Here is a 25,133-nt window from a genome sequence, read left to right on the forward strand (position 1 = left end):
AGAACTGAGATTAAACAATGATAATAAGGGTATAGGTTATATAGAATATAGAATAGCGATCTGTCTTGTAGCAGTTCTCTGTCGGTAATAAATGAATGGGCATGCATTACATGGTATGGAGAGATGTGGTCTCTGAGCTGTCATTGAGGAGGAGGATGAAGATGATGAGAAGTGTCATCTCAGGCTGTCTGCCCAGTGCAGGTAAATAGGACATGATGTGTGTTTACCGGAGAGAGGAAAATGAAATAAACAGATAATAGAAGAGAGAGACCAGCACAGTGAAGGACGATCTGTGGATTCGCTCCAAGTGAAATTAATTTCTTATGACCTGATGCCATGCAGTTGAACATGTGGTGATCCCTGGTTTGCGTCAGCTTGTGCAAACAGATGACAGTCAGGGCGACTATAAAAGCGACAGTTTGGGCATTAGGCGCACAGTACCTCCTGAGCACTGCCCTCTCCTGCCTGCCTCTAGGAAAGCACCTCCTGCCTGAAAGGTAAGCAGCATCTCCTCTGATCGCACCATGTGCTTCCATGCTAACTTCTCACACCGATACAGACAGACAGACAAGTCGTGGGAAAGGTAAAGTGTGGACTGATCGCCCTACTCTATCCTACAGGAAAGTACTTTACAAAGCACAGATCTGATCGTGCTGAGACTGACACAGGACAGGGGTGACAGATCCGGACTGCACATGGTGATGCTGAGGACAGGCACTCTGAAGCTCATTAATACTTGTTATTATCTACTGTAATAGATTCTCAAGGATCTGATCGTGCTGAGACTGACACAGGACGGGGATGACAGATCAGGACTGCTTTTGGTCCTTGCTTCCCCTTGGTAATTCTTTCTAACATCCCCTATAATGAATTATCAGAGATCCGCTGGTTCAGAGTGACACAGGACAGGGATGACAGATCAGGACTGCATTTGGTCCTTGCTTCCCCTTGTTATCAGAGATCTGCTGGTACAGAGTGACACAGGACAGGGATGACAGATCAGGACTGCTTTTGGTCCTTGCTTCCCCTTGATGATGCTGAGGACAGACAACTTGCAGCGCTTTAATACTTTCCAACATCTGCTATAACAGACTATCAGAGATCTGATGCTGTACAGTGACACAGGACAGGGAGGACAGATTAGGGCTGCATGTTGGTCCTTGTTTCCCTTTGGTGATGCTGTAGGCAGACACATTGGAGCTCCTTACCTGCTAACATTTCTAACAGACTATCATAGATCTACTGGCGTAGAGAGACACAGGACAGGGATGAAAAATGAGAACTCCACTAGGTTCTTACCTCCCCTTAGTGACTGACACCAAGGACAGACCCCTTGTGGCTCCTTAATACTTTTTTTTAATATATTCTCTATAATAAACTATTGGAGATCTGCTCATGCAAAGTGACACAGGACAGGGATGACAGATCAGGGCTGCATTTGATATTTGCTTCCCCTTGATGATGCCAAGGACATACAACTTGCAGCTCCTTAATACTTTCTAACATCTGCTATAAGAGACTTTCAGAGATCTGTTCATTCACAGGACGGGGATGACAGATCAGGGCTGCATTTGATGTTTGCTTCCCCTTGATGATGCCAAGGACAGACAACTTGCAGCTCCTTAATACTTTCTAACTTCTGCTATAAGAGACTTTCAGAGATCTGTTCATTCACAGGACGGGGATGACAGATCAGGGCTGCATTTGATATTTGCTTCCCCTTGATGATGACAAGGACAGACAACTTGCAGCTCCTTAATACTTTCTAACATCTACTATAATACAGTAAAACCTTGGTTTGCAAGCATAATTCATTCCAGAAACATGCTTGCAATCCAAAGCACTTGTATATCAAAGCATTTTTTTACAGGGTATAAAAGAGAAGAGAGGCACCTCTAAGTGTAGCAATAAGTTGCTAAATGTTATACCTTCATTAAATGTAACCATATTGCTACACTTAGAGGCACCTCGCTTCTTTTTTATACTCAGTTGTGACATGACGCTACTCTTATATCAAGACATTGCTTGTATATCAAGGCAAAATGTATTAAAACATTTTGCTTGTCTTGCAAAACGCTCTCAAACCAAGTTACTCTCAAACCAAGGTTTTACTGTCGTTTATGAGAGATCTTCTGGTTTAGTGAGACAAAGGACAGGGATGACAGATGAGGGCTGGCTTTGGATCCTTGCTTCCTCTTTGTGATGTGGAGGACAGACATTTTGCAGCTCCTCAAAACTTTCTAAAACCCTCTGAAAATCCTTTATGGTCATGCATTTTGGCTGTGTATATTATATTTGCTTGTTAAAGTTTAATAAACTTTATTCTTGATTGAAAAAACAAAACAAAAAACATTCTATCTGTTATAACAGACTATCAGAAATCTGCTCCTGAAACAGGATAGGGATAGCAGATCAGGACTTCTTTTGTTTCTTGCTTCTCTTGGTGATGCTGATTGCTGAGTAGACACACCTTGCAGCTCCCTATTACTCTAATGCCGCATACACACGATCATTTTTCAGCATGAAAAAAACATTGTTTTTCAAAAATGTAATTTAAAATGATTGTGTGTGGGCTTCACATCATTTTTCAGGTTCTGAAAAACGACACATTTTTTTTTCGAACATGCTGCATTTTTTAACGTCGTTTTAAATGATGTCATTTTTTCGGGTTGTAAAAAATTATCGTGTGTGGGCTAAAACGACGAAAAAAACCCACGCATGCTCAGAAGCAGGTTATGAGATGGGAGCGCTCATTCTGGTAAAACTACTATTCGTAATGGAGTAAGCACATTCATCACGCTGTAACAGACAAAAAAGCGTGAATCGTCTTTTACTAACACGGAATCAGCTAAAGCAGCACAAGGGCGAATGGAACTTCCCCTTTAAAGTGCCGTCGTACGTGTTGTACATCACCGCGCTTTGCTAGATCATTTTTTAAAAACGATGGTGTGTAGGCAACATCGTTTTAATGATGAAGTTGGGAAAACGTTGTTTTTTAGACATGCTGAAAAACGATCGTATGTGCGCGGCATCACATATACTATAATAAGCCAGCGTTTCCCAACTACAGTACTCAACAGGTAATGTTTTCAGGATTTCTCTCAAATCAAACGGCTGTGGTAATTACTAAGGCAGTGAAACTGATCGAATTACCTGTGCAAAATAATGGGAAGCCTGGGAACGTGACCTGTTGGGGTGCCTTGAGGACAGGAGTTGAGAAACACTACAATAGGCTATCAGAGATCTGCTCATGAAAAGACTGACACAGGACAGTCATGACAGAACAGGGCTGCATTGGTCCTTGTTTCCCCTTGCTGAGGACATACACTCTTCAGCTATTTAATACTTTCTAACATGTGCTCTAATAGACTCCTTCTATAAGCAGGAAACAAATCAGAAGTACTTTCTAAGCAGATGTTTCTCCATTCACACCCTGGCATTGTGAACTATTTCAATGAGCATTTAATGTGGTATACCATCCTGATTGTGGTTGACTTGCCCTTCTTACTTGGTACCGTATAATGATGTGACTCGCACTTTGAAGTTAGTGATCTCTGCCACACATTACAGAATCTCTAAACTACCTAAAAGACAAAACAAATGGACACATCAAAAACAGAGACTGTACTAAAACCATTGTACCTTATAATAAGAATTGTCATCCTCTTCTACAGCTGTAAAATGTTGCTGCATGTTAGCATGCAGGTTGCATTGAAAGCAAAAATAATAATAAAAAAAAAAGACAGCACAGGGGCTGAATTAATAAAACAGGTGGAAAGGAAATAATACTAAAAGTAAGCAATCACCTATAATGTTATGTGAAATTTCAGTAAGAATTCTAACTCTTGTTATGCTCTTTTCTGCAGTTCTAATGAATTAGTCACTGCTGGATTTCAATTACTGTCATTAAACATGTGTTTAGTTTACATAAATGTAAAAAAAAAAAAATGTTTATATAATAAATATTTGTTTAGTATACATAATAAATTTACACCTTTTTTTCTTTTTAACATATACATTTGTTTAGTTTACATAATACATAATAAATATATATTTTTTAAATTTGAGTTTAAATAATAAATATACATTTATATACATTATACATACTTTCTAATATACTGTATATACAGTATATATACACAAACACACAATTGTACAGGTTTTTATAAAGGGCTTTTATATATATATATATACATATATATATATATATATACATATATATATATATATATATATATATATATATATATATATATATATATATATATATATATATATATATATATATATATATATATATATATATACACTAATTTTTTTTAGTTGCATAAAACATAATACATATACATTTATTTAGTTTATATGATACATGATATGAATACATTTACTCATTTACATTTACACATTTTTTGACAATAATGCTAACTTTAAATCATCGAATTTTAGAGAAATATTTAATCAGTTTAATGTCAGCTGGGATGCACTATAGAACTACAAGCATGTTTTGACAGCAAAACATTGTTACCTGAACGAATTCAGCTGGAAGCTATTCTTATGCAGGCAGTAACATCATTTCAGAAAACAGCTAAGCTTTTTCATGATATGATGAAAGGAGCTCAAAGTTAACATATTGAGGTCACTGGGAAGTATATCACGACAGTGGTCATTCACAATCTCCATTTCTTTGCACATATCACAGACTTGGTGCTTGCCCTGTATCTTCCCTTTGGCGATGTAAAAATAACGGTTTCAGATATTCAGGAGAAATTTATTTATTCACTTATTTATTTATTACAGCTATTTATAATGGGCTGACAATTTACGCAACTCTTTACATATTGTACATTCCCCATCAGTCCCTGCCTTCAAGTCACTTTCAATTTAAGGTCCATATCTCTCATCGTACATACATACATATAGTAGAGCCAATTTAGACAGGAGCCAATTAACCTACTAGCCAGTCTAAGCTCTAAAATTTGTTTGCATTTCCACCATACTATTTCTTTACTATTCAGTTATACAGTAAAACCTTGGTTTGAGAGCGTTTGGCAAGACAAGCAAAATGTTTTAATACATTTTGCCTTGATATACAAGCGATGTCTTGATATAAGTAGCATCATGTCACAACTGAGTATAAACAAGAAGTGTAGCAATATTGTTACATTTAATGAAGGTACAACATTTAGCAACTTATTACTACACTTAGAGGTGCCTCTCTTCTCTTTTATACCCTGTAAAAAAAAATGCTTTGATATACAAGTGCTTTGGATTACAAGCATGTTTCTGGAACAAATTATGGTCGCAAACCAAGGTTTTACTGTACTTTGAACTGGTTTAAAGATGTTGGAAATGATGAATACTTTTTATCACTTGAGAATAAACACATTTGGCAGTCATGGATATTACTGCACCAATCCCTTATTAAAAAAACATTAACCAACTATATTATTTGTTTAGCTAATTTAATAATAATAATAATTTTTCTATCTATATGGCTATCAACCTAATTATTCATCCATTCCATCCATTTACATTTATCTATCCATTCATAGATTCTATTATTGTGTGCAACATTTTTTTTTTTTTTAAGATGTAAAAAAGAAACATATATAAACAGACTTATTAGCCATACTATTAGTTGTAACTAATAAATACAAATATCTGTCGTTAGCTGTATATTACTGTAGATTTGTACTTATGTGCCATAATGATATATAACTCCCTTACCACATTGTGCTTTATCTCTATTATTCCAAAATGTTATTGTCATAATTTACTTACCACTAGTTATCCTCTTAACACAATGTTTTTTTTTGATCTAGTGTATGCTTATAGTGCTTTGTAAAGTGCTAATTCAATGTGACTTTTTTAGAGTTCTTCTGAACAGTGCAAATCTTTAAAGTTTGGGTTACCGATTCTCAAGCAACAAATACTGATGTGAAAGTTAAATCACGTAAATACGTTGATAAATATATTATGTAATTATGTTGATAATTAAACCAAGTAACAAGGAATGTATTCCATCTCTCCTTTAGCTATGTACAGTGGAATATGCATCTGTGTACTACTGGCTGTGCTGTCTGCAAGTTCCACAGGACAGCAAACAGTGGGCTCTATGAATGAAGACCCTGGGGCTCGTGAAATAGAACAGCAGAACATATTACAGCACCCACGACATATCCGTGCCTCCTCTTCAGCCCAGTTAAAGCCCTACCAGCGCATTGACGGAAATAGTGACCAAAAAGCTGTTATTGGAGCAATGTTGGCTAAATATCTGCAGACCAGAAAAGGTAAGATGGGATTTTTTTGTGTCGTATTCCACAGATTTACCTAACTCACACTATATTTTCATGTCAAAAGAGGTTTTCCTTCAGTGGCCCAAATGGGGATAAGATCACCAAATCAAGCAAAGGTGTAGCATTATTTTTAGTCCTATTCAGTAGAAGCCATCTTTAAAAAAAAAAAAAAGGATTAACATTCTGGTTTCAGAGCTTTTCCCTTCAGAAAAGGAGGAAATACAAATACACATCACATACCATAGAAGCTAACCCTTTTCATCTATAACAGTCTAAAGCAGCCGTTCTCAACCTTTTTGAGGGACCATCGTAATAACTTTCCCGTTTTCGGGAACCCCTGCTAAAATTACTATATCTACAACTTGTGATACATTAGTGTGATACATTAGGGGGAAGAATTACCCCCTTTTAGATATCTAAAGAGCTCAGTGGTGTCAGCGGGCACTTATCTGAGAGGTATAAAATTGCCCATTGCTCAAGGAACCCCTAACAACCTCTGGAGGGATCCTAGTTGAGAAAGCCCTGTCTAAAGTCTCCAGTAGAAGTTTATTTCAATAAGGGGTTTCTGTTTTTTCTTTCTGTGTGCCAGTCAGTAAAATTAAATTTTCCATGACTACATCCGAGATAACTGTATCATAAATAAGCCATATTAAAAGTAACAGTTGAGCTATTTACCAATTGGTTGACTGGTGCAGATGTGCAGTGTTCAAACACAGTTTTCCTGTTTAAAGCTATTAATTCAAAGACCAAACATAATTTTGGGTTATTTACACTTTCATTCTTATCTATTAAGTTACATACAAACATGTAGCATATAAGATGAACTATTTAAACATTAAGATACAGTAGCTCGGTGAAAACTCTGTCCATTATAACCAGTGGAGAGAGCAACCAATTAGCCATACTAAAGAAGCTCATTTATACAACTTACACACTTTGTGCTACAACAATATAACAGACTACAACAGACTAATGCCGCATACACACGATCATTTTCAGCATGAAAAAAACATAGTTTTTTAAAAACGTCATTTGAAATGATCGTGTGGGGGCTACACATAATTTTTCAGGTTCTGAAAAACGACAAAAAAAAAAAAATTCGAACATGCTGCATTTTATAACGTCGTTTTAAACTATGTCGTTTTTCGGGTTGTAAAAAATGATCGTGTGTACGCGGCATAAGCGATTGTTATTATAGCGGAATATATATACAAATTTACAGCAGAAAAACTCTTTCAGTGGCCGCATTCAATGTAGTGATCTTGTAGTTGTCTCCCATGTAATTTGTTCATTCCTTGGAACGTGAAGATCATTCAATGATTTTTGCATTGACAGCTTTCTCTTAAATAATACTATTCAACCACCTTTATTTTTCCATGGTAAAAAAAGAGGCACAATGCGTTATATGTTTATTTATATGGCTGTCACATAATTTAGGCATTCTTATGAACATGCATTGCAGCAAAAATGTGTGACTGTATGACACACAAAGAACATATCAAAACTTACCTTCAGGCTGAAGTAATGAAAACAAATATTTGCTAACTACTATCACATTAACAGCTTCCCTCAATACCATCTAACCCTATGTTCATGTTGTTTCATTTTTAGTCTTTGTTTTTACCAGTTTTATTTACTGCCATTCACCTGACCCCTGTCCTAATGTAAGTGTACACTTTTACCTATGTACCCTAAAATTATATTTTTGTTCTAAATCAGTCCCCAACTTCATTTATATCTTGGATACTGCAACGGTAAGATCTCCCTGCCATAGTTCTTGGCATTGTTCCTGTCCAACTGGACATTTCTGGGATCCCACTCACCATGTTTCAGTGCCTTCTGTTGCATTCTTCATTAAATAAATAAAAATAATAACCCCCCCCCCCTTTATAATGGACACAAATGGTGGGCAGACTAGAGAAGTCAAGCATTGAAATCTCACCAATAAAGTCCCTGAAAGATCAAATAAATACAATTTCAGCATCTATAGAGAACTGAAAAATTATCTTTGGATGAACTGACATTTTGAGTCATTGTCCTAGATGACTAAGGACATTTATGTACTGTAGATTTTTTAAGGATTCTGACATTTAAAAAAAACAGTATGGACCTGTAGATGCAGATATGCAGAAACCTAACAATTTCTCATTAAGAAGAGCCTTGTATGTCCATCTTTCTAAACACATACAAGCACATGTTTGCTGTGTGCCTCTATCCTCTTGAATTCTATATGATCCTTAACTTTCTAGCATCAAAAAAGTGAAAATTTTCTTTTGCAATTAAGTAGACAGAACTATTTGTGCACTCCGTTTTTTTGTAAAGCAAAAATGGTAGTGAAGTAAAGGACAGCAGCAGGAATGCAAGGAGAAAGATACCAGATGGAAAGAGAACAATAATCTGGCAAACAGAAAGTACGGAGACATGGGTTAAATCAGGTAGTTCATGTGAGGAGCAAAGAGTTCAAGGTTCACCAGAAAGATACAATGCAAGACAGGGAATCCAAATGATCAGGCAGGACAGTGAGAAAAGCTACAGCCAGTCACCACGGAGGTCCCAGATTCAGATCTGGACCCTGACACGCTTATTTGTATGCTATGCCCTACCTTGAGCAATTGATATCCTTCCCTTTAATACTGCTTATCATCCCACTCCTATGCAACTTTTTACACTTCTAAAAATCATGGTAATGGTGGCAGTGATCTCTATTTAACAATGTGCATAAACCTGCCATGGAGAAATGACGTCCTTAATCCCCCCCCCCCCCCCTACCACCACCACCACCACACACACACGCTCACTCCAGCTAACCAATTGCTCATTTAAGCTTTAGTCCATTAATGTAATTTCAAAACATTTTAAATAGTCAGTTTTTATTAAAAGCTCAGCTGCTGATTCTACCATGAAGATCCTTATCCAGGCACTTCCTGCTATAGTGACCACCATCTCATAATTGTGCTACTATGCTGTGATTCTGTCACATGCTCATTGATGGAGAGTCAAAACAGCCTTGCCAAAACACATTGCATTACTAAAACCGGTCCTGCGCAATGATGAGTCGCTGATGCTTGAGCAAGTGCATGTAGGCAGAAAGTGAAAGACTAAAAGACTAAAGGAGGTTGGAGGGGAGCAGTAGCAGCAAGATGCAAAAAAAAGCATGAGCAAAATGTGGAAATAATATTTTATGATTTACCATCTAAACGCTATCCAATTAAGGTTTTGATCAACTTATAAGTGGACCTTTGAGTGCAGCATATGGAAGCTACTACTGTTGACTTGTTTTACAGGTGTGGGTCCTAGGCTTGTCATCCTGGCTAGGGATGAGCTTCGTATTCGTATGTTCGATCGTTCGTTGAAATACGAACAAAACGGGTCGTTCGCGCCAAATTTGAGTTACGTTTTACAGACCATAATTCACTGCGGCATCGCTGGCTGATGATTGGCCAAGCATGCACTATGACCCGCATGCTTGGCCAATCACAGCTTGCAAAAAACGGAGAGCCATAATTGGCCAAAGCCAGGGTGGTTTTGGCCAATAATGGTTTAGGGGGTTTAGTACACGCCCCACACTATAAAAGGCCGCCTGCAGGTCGGCCTTGTGTAGTGTGTTGCGGTGGTTAAGAGAGGACAGAGAGAGTGTCATTTTTTGCAGGTAGATAGAGCAGGCAGGTAGGCAGGCTAGTCAGTTAATGTTACAGTGTGTAGAGGATATATATACATCCCAGGTGTTGTACATATATTTATACACTGTATAGTTTAGCTAGATCAGTTCTTCCTAATTTACTGGCAGGCAGGTGATTGTGCTAGCTGCAGTATTATCACGTGGTTTATTGCCTGTGTCCTCTGTAGTTTGCACCTAAAGCTACTTGGTGTGTACTGGCCGTGTGCTCTGTAGTTTGCACCTAAAGATTCAGGAGCAGTGATTTTAATGATGCTTAAATAAAAAATAAAATAAAATAAAATTCCTTTAAATATTGTACCTGCTGGGTGTCTATATAGTATGCCTGTAAAGAAGGTCTTTGAGAACCTGGGTCTTGCCCGAGGGAACATGTATCAATGGAAAAAAAGTTTCAAAAACTGTGTTTTTTTCAGGAGTCCTGAAAAAAACGACCGTTTTTAAAACTTTTTTCCTTTGATACATGTTCCCTGGGGCAAAACCCGGGTTCTCAAAGACGTTTTCACGGGCATACTATAGACACCCAGCAGGTACAATATTTAAAGGAATTTTTTATTTTATTTTTTATTTTATTTAAGCATCATTAAAATCACTGCTCCTGAAAAAACTACAGTTTTTAAACCTTTTTTTCCATTGATACCTGTTCCCTGGGGCAAGGCCCGGGTTCTCAAAGACGTTTTACAACAATAACTTGCATATTAGGATTTAAAATGAGCACTTTTGAATTCGAACGTTCGAGTCCCATAGACGTCAATGGGGTTCTAAATGTTCGCACGAACGTTCGTGCCGTTCGAAGGTTCTGGTGGTGGGGGGGGGGTGTTCGGCTCATCCCTAATCCTGGCCATAATCTAGGCAGACATTGGGCCAGTCAATACGTTACAAGGTAGTGAAACTAGGATCAGAAAGATAGACGTGAAGTTTTCAATTTACAAAGCAAGTCAGTGATAGCAAATCCTAAATTCCATTTTAACACTAAATATCACATAATGACATAGGGCCAGATTCACAAAGGAGATACGACAGAGTATCTCAGATACTCCGTCGTATCTCTCAGAGTATCTATGCGGGTGATTCATAGAATCAGTTACGCATAGATAGCCCTATGATCCAACAGGTGTAATTGTTTTACACTGTCGGATCTTAGGATGCAGTACCACGGCCGCCGCTGGGGGGAGTTTGCGTCGTAAACCAGCGTCGGGTTTGCAAATTAGGAGTTACGGCGATCCACGACGGTTTCCCGTCGCAAATTTAGTCGTCGTTTTGGGTGCCCTAACTTTACACAGCACACGTATGTGCTGTATAAAGTATGGCCGTCGTTCCCGCGTCGAAATTGAAAAATTCACGTCGTTTGCGTAAGACGTCCGGGAATACGGAAGTACGCTACGCACGTCGCCGTTCGAAAAAATGACGTCACTTCGCGCAAAGCACGGCGGGAATTTCGAAACGGAGCATGCGCAGTAGGTCCGGCGCGGGAGCGCGCCTAATTTAAATGGCACACACCCCTTTAAATTACGCAGGCTTACGCCGGAGGCCGCCAGCGTAGGTTTTCATTGCAAGTGCTTTGTGAATCAGGCACTTGCGATGAAAACTTGCGGTGGTGTAACGTATCTACGTGAATCTGGCCCATAGTTTCTAAATATGTCCCTTAGTGCACCCCTTCATTTGGTAGCTTCTTTTTGCATTTTGGTATGCATCCATAAAAATGTGATGAACATACAAGGAAGCACAAGTAGACTGATTATTCATTTATTGTGAATGTCCTTCGGTAAAGCATGTCATTAAAATAAGATGAGGTTTAGTAGAAGTTACAGCATTCATCGTTAATTCATGCTAAATTCCTTAGTGGTCGAAGTCATCAGAGGAGAAATGGTGAGGATGGAGATGATAGTGCATACTGATATTGTGTTTTTTATTCAAAGATTGTTTCATGGTGAAAACATATTAATTATCAGAAATGAGTAAATGTGTTTTTACCCGAGGAGACAAGTGAAGAAATGCCATTCTCACTGCCTAACTAGTGTTTGTTTAACGGTACTGCTTTTTATTAAAGTCAAATATGTTCCATAGGAAGCTATGAGAGCCTTTAGCAAGAAATATTAATTACATAATTTTTTTTCACCCCTACTCAACTAATTTTTTCATAGAAGGCAGCATTAGATTAATTCCCTTTTAAATGCACCCTTGCAAATTGAAGACATATGTTCAGCAAATTTAAATATTGATATAATAACTCGCCATAGTGCTGTACAAACTTCCAAGTTTTTCCGTAATGTATGTTTTTCATTCATGCAGCAATCCAACTTCAAATGAAAGGACAATGTATTAAAGGTTGACTTAGTTTATTTAAATAAATAATCTAAATATCAGTTTAACAGCATTTCCACAAATCTCATTATTATTAGACATGTGCATTCGTTTTCGTCCGAAAGCATTTTCGTCTGAATTTCAGGCACTTTCGTTATCGTTTTAATAAACGAAAACGAATGCACAGAATACAAAAAGCGAAAGATCCGACATAAACAAATGCTTTATTTTCGTTGCAAAAACAGTTTGATATAGATAGGAGATTTGACATGACGCTGACAATAACAATCTGTGTCTATCGAACCTGCGGTCGAATGTGCCTAACCTTAACTCTATTAGTCGAAGATTATTCTACATAGAGAGAAAAGATTCGACATAGAGAGAAAAGATTCAACGTTATAGAGAGAAAAGATTTGACATTATAGAGAGAAAAGATTTGACATTATAGAGAGAAAAGATCGCTGCTGGAATTGGGTAGGGGAAGTAAAATAAAAATAATGATGATGATGAATGTTATTGGCTGATTGTAACCAAAGAGGAGGAGCAGTAAAATAGTCAGAACTAACTTGACAATTCAACATGAACGACAAATATTCGACAAAGCATCGAAAAACATACACACGTCGAATCTGTCATTGAAGGCTTATGGTGTCTGTCGAAAGTTTTAGAATATTCGACGGAGCAGCTAAACTGTACAACGCCGCAATCGTACATTTCCGATCAAATGCTCGGCCCATAGGCTATAGAAAAGTTCTAATGTTGGTTGACTAGTAATAACAATTATTAAATATAATTATTACTACCGTATTTTCTGGCGTATAAGACGACTTTTTAACCCCTGAAATTTTTCTTAAAAGTTGGGGGTCGTCTTAAATGTCAGACGAGAGGGCATCCGTGATAGGCGGAACACTGAACACAGTGTCCCCTGGGAAGCTGTGTGTCCCGCCTATCACGGAACAGCAGAAGGAGGAGGCGCGGCTTTTGAAAAATGGACGGCCACGGTCTGAGATTCAGCATGTCAGGGTCCAGGGATAAGGTAAGGGATCGAGACATGCAGTGACACAGTGAGGCATGTAACAACGGCACAGTGAGGCATGTATCAATGGCACAGTGAGGCATGTATCAATGGCACAGTGAGGCATGTATCAATGGCACAGTGAGGCATGTAACAATGGCACAGTGAGGCATGTAACAATGGCACAGTGAGGCATGTAACGGTGGCACAGTGGGGCATGTAATGACACAGTGAGGCATGTAATGGTGGCACAGTCTGGCATGTAATGGCACAGTGAGGCATGTAATGGTGGCACAGTCTGGCATGTAATGGCACAGTGAGGTGAGGCAAGGCATGACTAGTAGGAAGGGGGTCGTCTTATACGGTGAGTATATCCCAAAACCAACATTTTAGCTGGAAAATTAGAGGGTCGTCTTATACGCCGGCAAATACGGTAGTCATACAACATTAGAATTCTACTATAGCTAGCTTGTAGGCGGAATATTAGACCGTAAATGTACGATTGCGGCGTCGTACAGTTTCTCTCCCCTGTCGAATCTTCTTTGAACACTCGACAGACACCATAAGCCTTCAATGACAGATTCGACCTTAAATCATTCGGATTTTCGGACGAATGCAATTTCTAACGAAAGACTAAATTAATAAAAACGAATTTCGGGAGTAACTAAATACATTTTTTGGATGAAAACGAAATTCCAAAACAAAATATTTCATTGTGCACATGTCTAATTATTATTCAGTCACAGTGCAAAACACATTCCAGCCAAAACCTTTTTTGTGTGTTTTGAAAAGAGGAGCAAAGGTTTAAAACCCCCGTCACACTTCAATTTGTGTGTCAGGGAGATTAGCACCTATTTCCTTTCCACTTGTTACCAACCAAGAAAGTGAGGGTAAATCCAAAATTAACTAGTTTCCCTGGTTACCAGATGATTTTTAAGCATATTCTAGCTACAACTGGGGCCATTGTGGAAATCCTACATATACATGCACATATTGTTTATTTATAAAACATTCATTGCACAAATGTCAGAAGCATTCATGCAAGCTGAATGAAATGTTACCGTAATTTTCGAAGAGAATAATACCTGTATTGCCAACACCATCTAGTGGCCAAAATGGAGTACAGTTTTCTGAAATAACTCAATGAAAAAACGATACCGCATTTTGGCCACTGGGTGGAGCTGATGATACAGAAAAATTACAGTAAGATTTCATTCAGCTTGCACAAATGCTTCTGACATTCGTGCAGCTAATGTTTTATAAGCCCCTAAATGGTTTTATTATTGATGCCTTCCACATACTCAGCGTAACCTGGAATTCATATGGACTTCATTAACCCCTTATCACTAGTAGGGATTTAAAGCGGTAATAAACCCAAACCCCAAAAAGTACTATATTGCAGCTTACCAATCAATAGATGTGGCTGCATTGGTTTTCTTTTTAGGTATAGTCCCTCGTTTTGACCTGGTGATATAGCCAGTAACACACCACCTGTCTAAGAGTGCCCCCACTTGATGAAGCGGTACCAGTGGACAGCAGCTTTGTCAGTCTGAGGGAAGGGGTGTTTTAACATATTTAAATATACTAGCAAATTGAAGCTGAACTCCAGGTAACATTTTATGAGCGGTGATTGGCTGTTATAGCAGCTGTTAGTGATAGCACAGCCTTCTAACTAGGAATACACACACCTACACATTTCTTCTTCTAAACCATAAGGTAGGTTAATGTTCTCTTCACACGGGGAGCAGGGCTGAGGAGTGTTCAACAGATTGTGGGTATCTAAGTTTTGATCTGTATAGAAAAGTGATCAGCACTCAGCTTTTGATTTAACCACTGGAAAAACCCAGATGTTTTATCTAGTTGGCTTTCTTACTCTATTTACTACAAATACATGTTCTTTCACAGAGATTAACCAATCTTTAATGCAAATGAGCAATCTCCAGCCTGTACTGTATGGAATGCAGAATAAATAATAGACCCACACTGTTGCCTTGTATCCATGTGTCTTCTGGCATTTACAACTTTGGTACACAGACAGCCCTTTTTTCTAGTGTTTAGGAAGCCTAGTTAAATCAAATGATTGTGTTCTATATACCTGCAAGGATTGAAAATCCTGCATTACTACAACAAGCATAAGGCTGGGTTCACACTAGAACATAGAGCGGCTCACAGCAGGGGTCCAGTGCGTCTCCATTCACCGTTTCAGGTCTGATTTCAGTCCGAATTTTTGGACCTGAAATGGACCAAAAGACGCACAGGGCTCCTGTGCAATTCGCACTGGAGCCGCTCCAGGGATGTGGGAACGGACTCAATAGAGACGGTCACAATCCCCCTGCTATGCGAATTAGATTAAACTCGCATTTAATTCGCAATAGTGTAGACCCAGGCTAACATGTCATCATGCATGACATGAATAGTGGAAGAATGGAAATCTATTGGTTGTTCTTAGTAATCAATTATTCCAACAGTCTAAAGCTGGGTTCACATTGCCACATGGAGCGGCTCACAGCAGGGGTCCGGTGCGTCCCCGTTCTCCGATTTCAGTCCGAATTTTGGGCTGAATTCAGATCTGAAATGGACCAGAAGACACACAGGGCTCTTGTTCAACTCACACATGAGCCGCTGCGGAGATATGTGAACCGGCTTCATATAGAGCTAGTCACAATCTCCTGACATGCAAATTGGATAGAGGAAAGACCGCATCCAATTTGCGAATGTGTGAACCCAACCTTAAGCTGGGTACACACTACAGTTTTTTCCGTGTAATCCAGAGGGTTGCACAGAAAAAAAACGTCAGCTCCGGTTGTAGCCGCTATACTAGCCATGTGAGGTTAGTTCAGGGATCTCCCCCCTGAGCTGTTGTAATCTGACAGGGGGTGGCCCCTCCCCCGCCAGAACACTTCGATCAGCACTGCCATTGGCTGAGAGCGCTGATCGGGAGTCGGTTGACTGTTGGTTTTCCAGAATTCACATCTGACAGAAGCCAACCAAACTGCTGCTTTCTGATGACATTGCAAGACAAAACAAATGTCGAGGTGCTCTTCTGGTCACGTCACGTCTGGGTCCCTGGCTTCTGGTTTTGATACTCGGCAAGTGGAATGCACGCCGGCCCTTGAGCATGAGCCAGGCAGCTGTGGTTTCCTTCTACTTTGAATGCAGGCTAATTTAAGCAGGCATTTTTATACTTTTTAATAAAACGGTATCGCGCTATTGGTCACCTTTCTCTCATTTCAATGTGATTTTATGGTGGAGAGGAGGAGAGGAGGAGTTATCGTTGATCCATTTTAGAGGGGAAATACACAGGATCCATGACCCAACTACTAAGCGCAAATTGACCCACTTTTTAGTCAAACAAATTTACTACTGCACACTTCGGGGTGTTTTTTGGATGTGCTGATGCTAGCAATGGTCTCCCATATCTTGTCTTATTGAAGATTTAATACTTGAAGACTATAAGAAGTGCTTTAAAGGAATTTTTTTACCACTTTGGATTGTGTTTTTGATTTAGCACTTTGCACTTTATGATCATGTCCCTTTAATACCTTTTTGTTATATATCACTGCTATTTATGCCATTTCATGTTGTCAATCATTTGCAAAACTATAGGCTAGAGAAATAGCGCCTCCTGCCACATACTTTTTTTTTTAACACTCATAGTATAGCTCATCTCAACTACTATTCTCTTGTGTAAATTTACAATGGTAGTGATACATACCTCCCAACTTTGTGAGATGGGAATTAGGATAGAACACCTAAAAGTATATAGGCATAAGGCCTCGTACACACGGCCGAGTTTCTCGGCAAAAAACAGCAAGAAGCTTGCTGGGGTTTTTTTTTTTGCCGAGGAAACCGGTCGTGTGTACACTTTTCAACGAGGAAACCGCCGAGGATCTCGTCGGGCCAAAAAGAAAGCATGTCTTCTTTTTCCCCGACGGCAATGGGAAAATTTGGCTCACCGAGATCCTCGGCGGCTTCACAAGGAACTCGACGAGCAAAACGATGTGTTTTGCCCGTCGAGTTTCTCGGCCGTGTGTACGAGGCCTTAGACAACCCCCCTGCCATGCCCCCCTTAAATGAGAATCGTACAAAAAAAAGTGATTGGTTGAACGTCCACAAGTGCTTCTTTACCACTACTATTCTTTTATATTGGCTTTTGGAATTCACAAATGTAGCAATTTAGAAATTAGATGAAAGGTTTAGCACTGAAAAAACACTTTTTGATAAATACATCAGGGCCGATCCTAGGCAGGGTGCACAGGGTGCAGGGTTCATTGCACCCAGGCGCCTGCAGAGGTGGGGGCGCCGAACATCCAACAGACTCTCTAACAGAAGCCCTATCTGTGTCCATCAGAAAGGCCCCCCTCCAGCTCCCAATAAAGTACTCTGCTTCTCTTCCTGTATTTTGTTTATTGTTAAGAGATCATGTAAGGATGCCAGGTTAATGAAGACTTTGTGGGGGGAAAAAATTGTAAAGGGGAGGAGTTAGTAAAATGACGACGCCCATGTGTGGGCGCCAGAAATACTCTTGCACCCAGGCGCCTGTGACCCTAGGATCGGCCCTGAAATACATAGTGAATTTTATATACAACTATAAAGATTAGACCAAAATGAGGGACAAACAAGGAGGAAAGAGGGACTTTTTTCAAAATCAGGGACATTTGGGAGCTATGGTTATATACTATATATACTTGACCTCTCCGTTCTCTGCATTCCCAGGGTACAACAACCAAAGCAAAAGCAGCAAATTAATTCAGTGGTCTCATTTATTACATTTTCTCCTGTGGCCCATCTTAGAACACAAAATGAACAAGCTATTCAATGTGAGATATCCTTACTGCTAATTATTTATGACAGATATGGGACTTAAGTTGACACAGATCAGTGTCCTTGTGGCTCACCCCAGACAACTGATGGATTCTGTACACAGGCTTTCCTCAGGGCATTATTTGGAAAAGGTTTATTAAGAAAGACAGGGACTAAAAAATCTAGGAGCTGGTAATGAAAGAACAGTTGAGACACAATCTTTAAGTTAAATACACAGTATATTAAAGTACGTAATAGGTAATAACTCACAATTAATATTGTTCAGACACTTAAACGTAGGATCTACAGTAGCTCTGGATGGTAAACTAAAGAATACAAGGATTAAATCTTATAAATAACATTAGTGTCTCTAAGGCCCCGTACTCACGACCAAACATGTCTGCTGAAACTGGTCCGCGGACCAGTTTCAGCAGACATGTTTGGCCGTGTGTAGGCCCGAGCGGACCATTTTCGGGCGGATCGGACAGGTTTCCAGCGGACAACTGTTTCCTGGACTTGCTTTAAAACAGTCCACTGGAAACCTGTCCGCCCGGACATGTACGGTCGTCTGTACAGACCTACAGTACATGTCCTGCCGCCCGCCATCCCTCGCATGCGTCGAATGACTTAGACGCATGCGTGGAAGCATTTTAAAGGCAGGCCGCCCACGTCGCCGCGTCATTGTCGCGGTGACACCGCGTCATCGACGCGGCGACACCGCGGACACGCCCCGCGTATTGTTTACGCACGGACCTCTGTTCGATGGTGTGTACAGCCATCGAACAGAAGTCCCCGGGCAGTCCCCGGGCAGACATGTCCGATGAAAACGGTCCGCGGACCGGTTTCATCGGACATGTCTGCTCGTGAGTACAAGGCCTAAGTAGCTGGATTTAGAGGTATGGCTGGTTTCATTGTAGGTTTTGATGTCAATTTTTTTCTAGCATACATTTATTCTGCAGCAAACAAATTTGTACAGTAATGAAAAGCACTCACCAAGAAATGTATAGTGTTTTCCATATTTTATCTTTAGGTGTAAAGCATACATTTTTTTAAATAATTCCTTTTTTTTTTTTTTTTTTGGTATATATGAAATATTGCATACAACTATCTCATATCTACGTTTTTGAAGCCAGAATGTGGCAAGTGCTTTATTGTCTCTTATAGCTGATTTACTTCTTGATTACAGACCTAATAGCTGTATTTCAAATTATACGTGCAGCTGAATGAGTCATAATGCCTTAAGAGCAACCATAAATTGTAGAGCTAGTGCTGGGCTTTCTTAGCAGACAGCCCAGCATCACCTGCACACACTTCCGGATTAAAAAATAAATAAAAATTATTTGCTTTGTAAGTGTTTCAGCATTTGCGCAAAAGTCATGAATAATACGAAACATGCTTGTATGTGTGAATTGTCCGTTTCTATTTTTTGCCTGCCCAGGACAAATTTAACATTTCCTAACATTCAATCCTAAAACAAGCCATAGATGATGCCATTTTCTTTCCTGCAACCCGTGGTTGCAGGAAAGAAAATGGCATCATCTATCGCTTGTTTAATTCGTTCAATTCCCCCATCACAGTCAGTGTTGATAGAAATGCTTTCCGCAACAATATTGTGTTTCTTCCGGCCAAACACAATAATCACTGCTAGCAGCTAAAGCTGTAATTGCATGCAATAAAATCCAACAGGCTGGTTGATCGACTTCAGTACAACCAGCCTCACTATAGATGGATTGAATATTAGCCGGTCCCTGCGGAACTGGCCAAGATTGAATCTATCTATGGATGGCTTAAGAGAAAAAACCTAAGAACCATCAATCAGAAGAGGTAAAGAACATTTTACCAATAGAGAAAATAGCCCAACACGATACGCCAAGAACATTTGACCAGAAGAAAAGATAATACAAGGGACACTTCTGCACTGTGTACAAAGTTTATGGAGATTCCTGCACTCCGACAGTGCCACTGACAGTGTAATGAATCAGCTCCTGCCAATGGCATTACTAGGGTGGTGCGGGGGTTGGGTCCACACCCGGGTGCCACCCACTACAGGGGTGACACCATCCTGAGGGTGACAGAAGCCCTGGCTCCCTTTTGCATTAGTTTTTTTTCAGCCAGAAAACCCTCATGCAGCGCTGTGGCCGCTCCTGGCCTGTGTTCTACTCCTCCTCTCCTCTGTATCTCATTACGGCGCTGCTGCACAAACCTGTCACGATCGACCCGGGCAGTGCGGCTGCACACTGTCTTCTCCTCTCCAGCCACCGCCAGGGTGTCCCGTGTACCTGAGCCCCCCAAGCTGGTGCGGTAACAGGGGGGAAGTAGTGGGTGTCGGCTTGCGATGGGGGGATTACTAATAGAGGGGGGTGCTTTGTCCTGGGGGGTCTGTACTAATGGAGGGGGGTGCTATGTCCTGGGGGTCTGTACTAATGGAGGGGGGTGCTATGTTCTGGGGGGGGTCTTTACTAATGGAGGGGGGTTCTTTGTCCTGGGGAGGTCTGTACTAATGTAGGGGGGTTCTTTGTCCTGAGGGGGGATCTGTACTAATGGATGATTTGTCCTGGGAGAGATCTATACTTGGAAGGGGGTCTGTACTGATCGAGGGTGGTCTATACTTAGTGACGGGGGGTCTGTACTGAGGGAGGACTATAATTGGTGAAGGAGGGTCTGTACTGATGGAGGGGGGTCTACTGAAGGAGGGGGGACAGTACTAAGGGGCGACTATAGTTGGTGTAGGGGGGGTGACACCATGTTTTACCACACCGGGTGACACCAACCCTAGTGACGCCACTGGCGCCTGCAGAGGGTGAACTGCTATACAGGATTGATACAATGTTGCTGAAGCAGAACTCTGTTTACTGAACTCAAACCCTTTCAAAGATAAGCAGTAGATCGCCTATGATACAGTAATGTGTTTTGCTTCCATTGTGTGTAGCAGTTCACCCCCTCATTACACTGTTGGTGGTGAGTACCGGAATGTCCATACACTTTATACAAGGTGCTAAGTTCTCCCTCATATTAATTCCCCTTCTGTTCAAAAGCTCCTAGCCTATAGTATTACGCTATTTTCTCTATTGGTTAAAAAAATCTTTAACTCTTTGGATTTCTCTGAGGATCGATTGTTGTCACGGGGCAAATTATACATTTAACAAATAGAAACAAATAGAAACTGCCCTTCAACATAAATTACAAACATTATGGATAATATTTGTGACTTTCCTCTCCTTAACTTAACGGCTTGCCGACCAGCTACCACAGTTATATTACGGCAGGCTGGCTCAGCTGTGCAAATCGCCCATAGGTATACGCAGTGATCTGTGGGCGTGTGCCAATCAGCGGCTCCAGCGGACTTGATGTCCGCTGGCCGCCCACGATCATCCCCTGCAGTGACAGAACGGGGATCTGCCATAAACAAGGCAGATCTCTGCTCTGAATTCTGTATTTCTGCTGTGCAGGAAAGCGGATCTGTGTGTTTTCCCAAGCAGCCCATCTCCCTCACACAGTTATAAACTCACTGAAGGGACACATTTAACCCTTTGATCACCCCTGATGTTAACCCCTTACCTGCCAGTGTCAGTAGTATAATGTCAGTGGATATTTTTAGCACTAATCTCTGTAATAATGTCACTGGTTTCCAAAAAAATGTCAGCTAGGTGTGAGATCTGTCTGCCGCAGTCCCGCTAAAAATCGCTGATCACCACCATTACTAGTAAAAAAAATATATATATATATATAATAAAAATGCCATACATTTTTCCATTATTTTGTAGACACTTTGGGGCAGATTCGCATAGAATTGGGCTACGCTGCGGCGGTGTAACATATCCCATTTACGTTACACCGCCGCAAGTTTTCAGCGTAAGTGCTTGATTCACAAAGCACTTGCCTGTAAACTTGCGGCGGCGTAGCGTAAATCCGCCCGGCGCAAGCCCGCCTAATTCAAATGGGGCGGGGACCATTTAAATTAGGCGCGTTCCCGCGCCGAATGTACTGCGCATGCTCCGTCCCTAAAATTACCCGACGTGCATTGCGCTAAATGACATCGCAAGGACGTCATTGGTTTCGACGTTAACGTAAATAGCGTCCAGCGCCATTCACGGACAACTTACGCAAACGACGTGAAATTTCAAATTTCAACGCGGGAACGACGGCCATACTTAACATTGGCTAGACCACCTAGCGGGGCAGGTTTAGTTTTACGCCGTGTATCTCTACGGAAACGATGTAAATTTACAGCGACGGGCAAAGCGTACGTTCGTGAATCGGCGTAACTAGTCATTTGCATATTCTACGCCGACCGCAATGGAATCGCCACCTAGCGGCCGGCCTAGAATTGCAGCCTAAGATTCGACGGTGTAAGTCAATTACACCTGTCGGATCTTTGGGAGATCTATGCGTAACCTGATTCTATGAATCAGGCGCATAGTTACGACGGACGAATCTCAGAGATAAGACGGCGTATCAGGAGATACCCCGTCGTATCTCTTTTGTGAATCTGGCCCTTTAACTTTTGTGCAAACCAATCAATTTATGCTTACTGTTTTTTTTTTTTATCAAAAATATGTAGCACTAGCAGAATACATATTGGTCTAATTTAAGAAGAAATTTGATTTTTGTATAACATTTATTGGGTACGTTTTTTAGCAGAAAGTAAAAAATAGATATATATTTTTTTAAATTGCCATTTTTTCTTTATATTTATAGCGAAAAAAAATAAAACTGCAGAGGTGATCACATACCACCAAAATAAATCTCTATTTGTGAGGAAAAAAATTACGTGCAATTTTCAGTTAAAATAACACAGTGCTGTATCGTAAAAAAATGGCCTTGTCAGGAAGTGGGTAAATTCTTCCGGGGCTGAAGTGGTTAAGGAAGCATCTTGACTTCTTTCTCGATTGCTGTTGAAGAGTTTCCATTGCTTTCTTCTTTCTCTCCTCTATGCAAAACAAAAAAAAGGAATAAAAACAATTAAGTTTAACATTAGGCATAAAAGCATTTAGCAACGAAGCAAAATTCCAGCTAGATATTGTAATTCTGCCTTAAATGGATTTTATGCTGTGAAGGATCTGATTACTGATCTGTTTAAAAAAAAATACAAGGTGAAAAGAGAATAACAAAACAATATTTTGCTGCAGTTTTTAGCTTAGATCCCGATTTTTCTGGTCAGCATCTTTCAAACAACTTCCTCTGAGCCCAGATTATCTTGCACCTGTCCCTAGCATGTGGCTGGGCAGTGAAGGAGAAGCAGCACAGTGATGAATTCATCTCTTTCCACTATGGTTCTTGTCAACTCATGAACCAATTGTGTCATTCTGCTCTTGCTTACTCTCAGGCCCCATACACACCATAGAATCTATCCGCAGATAAATCCCATCAAATGGGTTTCTGCGGATAGATCAGTGGCGGCTGGTGAAGTTTTATGATGGGGGGGCGCAATACCCCGCCCTTCCACATTTGGTCCCTCCCACTTCTCATAAGCCACACCCCTTATAGAATCCACCACTCCGTCCCCTGTATTCCACTCAATGTCAGGAGCAGTGGCGGCCCGTCCATAGGGGCGCCCGGGCGCCGCCCCCCATCCCACAGTCAGTAAAAAAAAAAAATATATATATATATTTTTTTTAAATCTGTCCCTTGAAGAATTTTTTTTTTCCCAAAAAAGGGCCTTATTGGCTCTATGTCCGCGCGCCGGACGCCGGGAACAGTCCTGTAGGAGTAGCGCCACGTCTGTGCAATCACGGGATTGCAGACGCGGCGCTACATTGGCACAAAAAATATGCCTTTGTGGCGCTCTCCATCGCGCCATTTGCTTCCGGCGCGATGGAGTGTATAGTTATGGCCGGGCGGGTGCATACACTGTCTGTGTGCACCCGCCCGTCTCTGTGCTGAGTGTGCTCGTTCCGACGTCACTTGAAAAACAGGAAGTGACGTCGGGTCAGCTAGAGCTCAGTGCGCCCGACCGTGGACGAGGTAAGCTTGCCTGTCTCTACTTCGGCGGCCGCTTCACAGCTGCATCCAACCCCTCCCGCGATTTCGTATTCGGCGGCCGGCTTCCCCCCCCCCACCCCCCCGCTTATTCAAAGTTTTTTTTTCAATTGATTATTCGGCGCAGGATTACCAGAGACTGCGGACATACTGCACATGATTACCAGAGACTGCGGACATACTGCACAAGATTACCAGAGACTGCGAACATACTGCACAAGAGTACCAGAGACTGCAGACATACTGCAGGAGATTACCAGAGACTGCGGACATACTGCAGGAGATTACCAGAGACTGCGGACATACTGCAAAAGATTACCAGAGACTGCGGACATACAGCAGGAGATTACCAGAGACTGCGGACATACTGCAGGAGATTACCAGAGACTGCGGACATACTGCAGGAGATTACCAGAGACTGCGGACATACTGCAGGAGATTACCAGAGACTGCGGACATACTGCACAAGATTACCAGAGACTGCGGACATACTGCACAAGATTACCAGAGACTGCAGACATACTGCAGGAAATTACCAGAGACTGCGGACATACTGCAGGAGATTACCAGAGACTGCGGACATACTGCAAAAGATTACCAGAGACTGCGGACATACTACACAAGATTACCAGAGACTGCGGACATACTACACAAGATTACCAGAGACTGCGGACATACTGCAGGAGATTACCAGAGACTGCGGACATACTGCAGGAGATTACCAGAGACTGCGGACATACTACACAAGATTACCAGAGACTGCGGACATACTGCACAAGATTACCAGAGACTGCAGGAATTACTTGTCCTGCGACTTGGGACTTAAATGTTGCATGACAAGTCGTACCCCATGATTTCCAATGAGAACCGTTCATATCTGTGCGACTTCAAAGTAGTCCCTGCATTACTTTGGTCCCACTTTGATGCAACTTGAGGTCCATAGACCTCCAGAATACACAGGCATTGCTTTAAGTCACATCAGAATTGCAGTAGAATTGTGCAACTTTCAGACTGCATTAGCCTGAAAGTCGCAAGATTCTGCCACAATTTTTGCAGCGACTTG

General features: G+C 40.9%; 1 protein-coding gene across 3 annotated transcripts in view; it reads left to right on the forward strand.

Moving 5' to 3' along the window:
• Nucleotides 1-252: 252 nt before the first annotated feature.
• The window catches only part of CCK (cholecystokinin), a 37,268-nt gene continuing 12,387 nt past the window's right edge, over nt 253-25,133 (forward strand). For 2 of the 3 annotated variants that reach the window (XM_040353120.1, XM_040353121.1), the window contains exons 1-2: nt 508-583; nt 6,036-6,290. In XM_040353120.1, coding sequence (XP_040209054.1) covers nt 535-583; nt 6,036-6,290 — 304 coding nt within the window. In that variant the 5' untranslated portion in view covers nt 508-534. The other variant, XM_040353123.1, reaches the window with a different exon arrangement.

Source organism: Rana temporaria, chromosome 5 (genome assembly GCF_905171775.1).
Source record: "Rana temporaria chromosome 5, aRanTem1.1, whole genome shotgun sequence".
Lineage (NCBI taxonomy): Eukaryota > Metazoa > Chordata > Amphibia > Anura > Ranidae > Rana > Rana temporaria.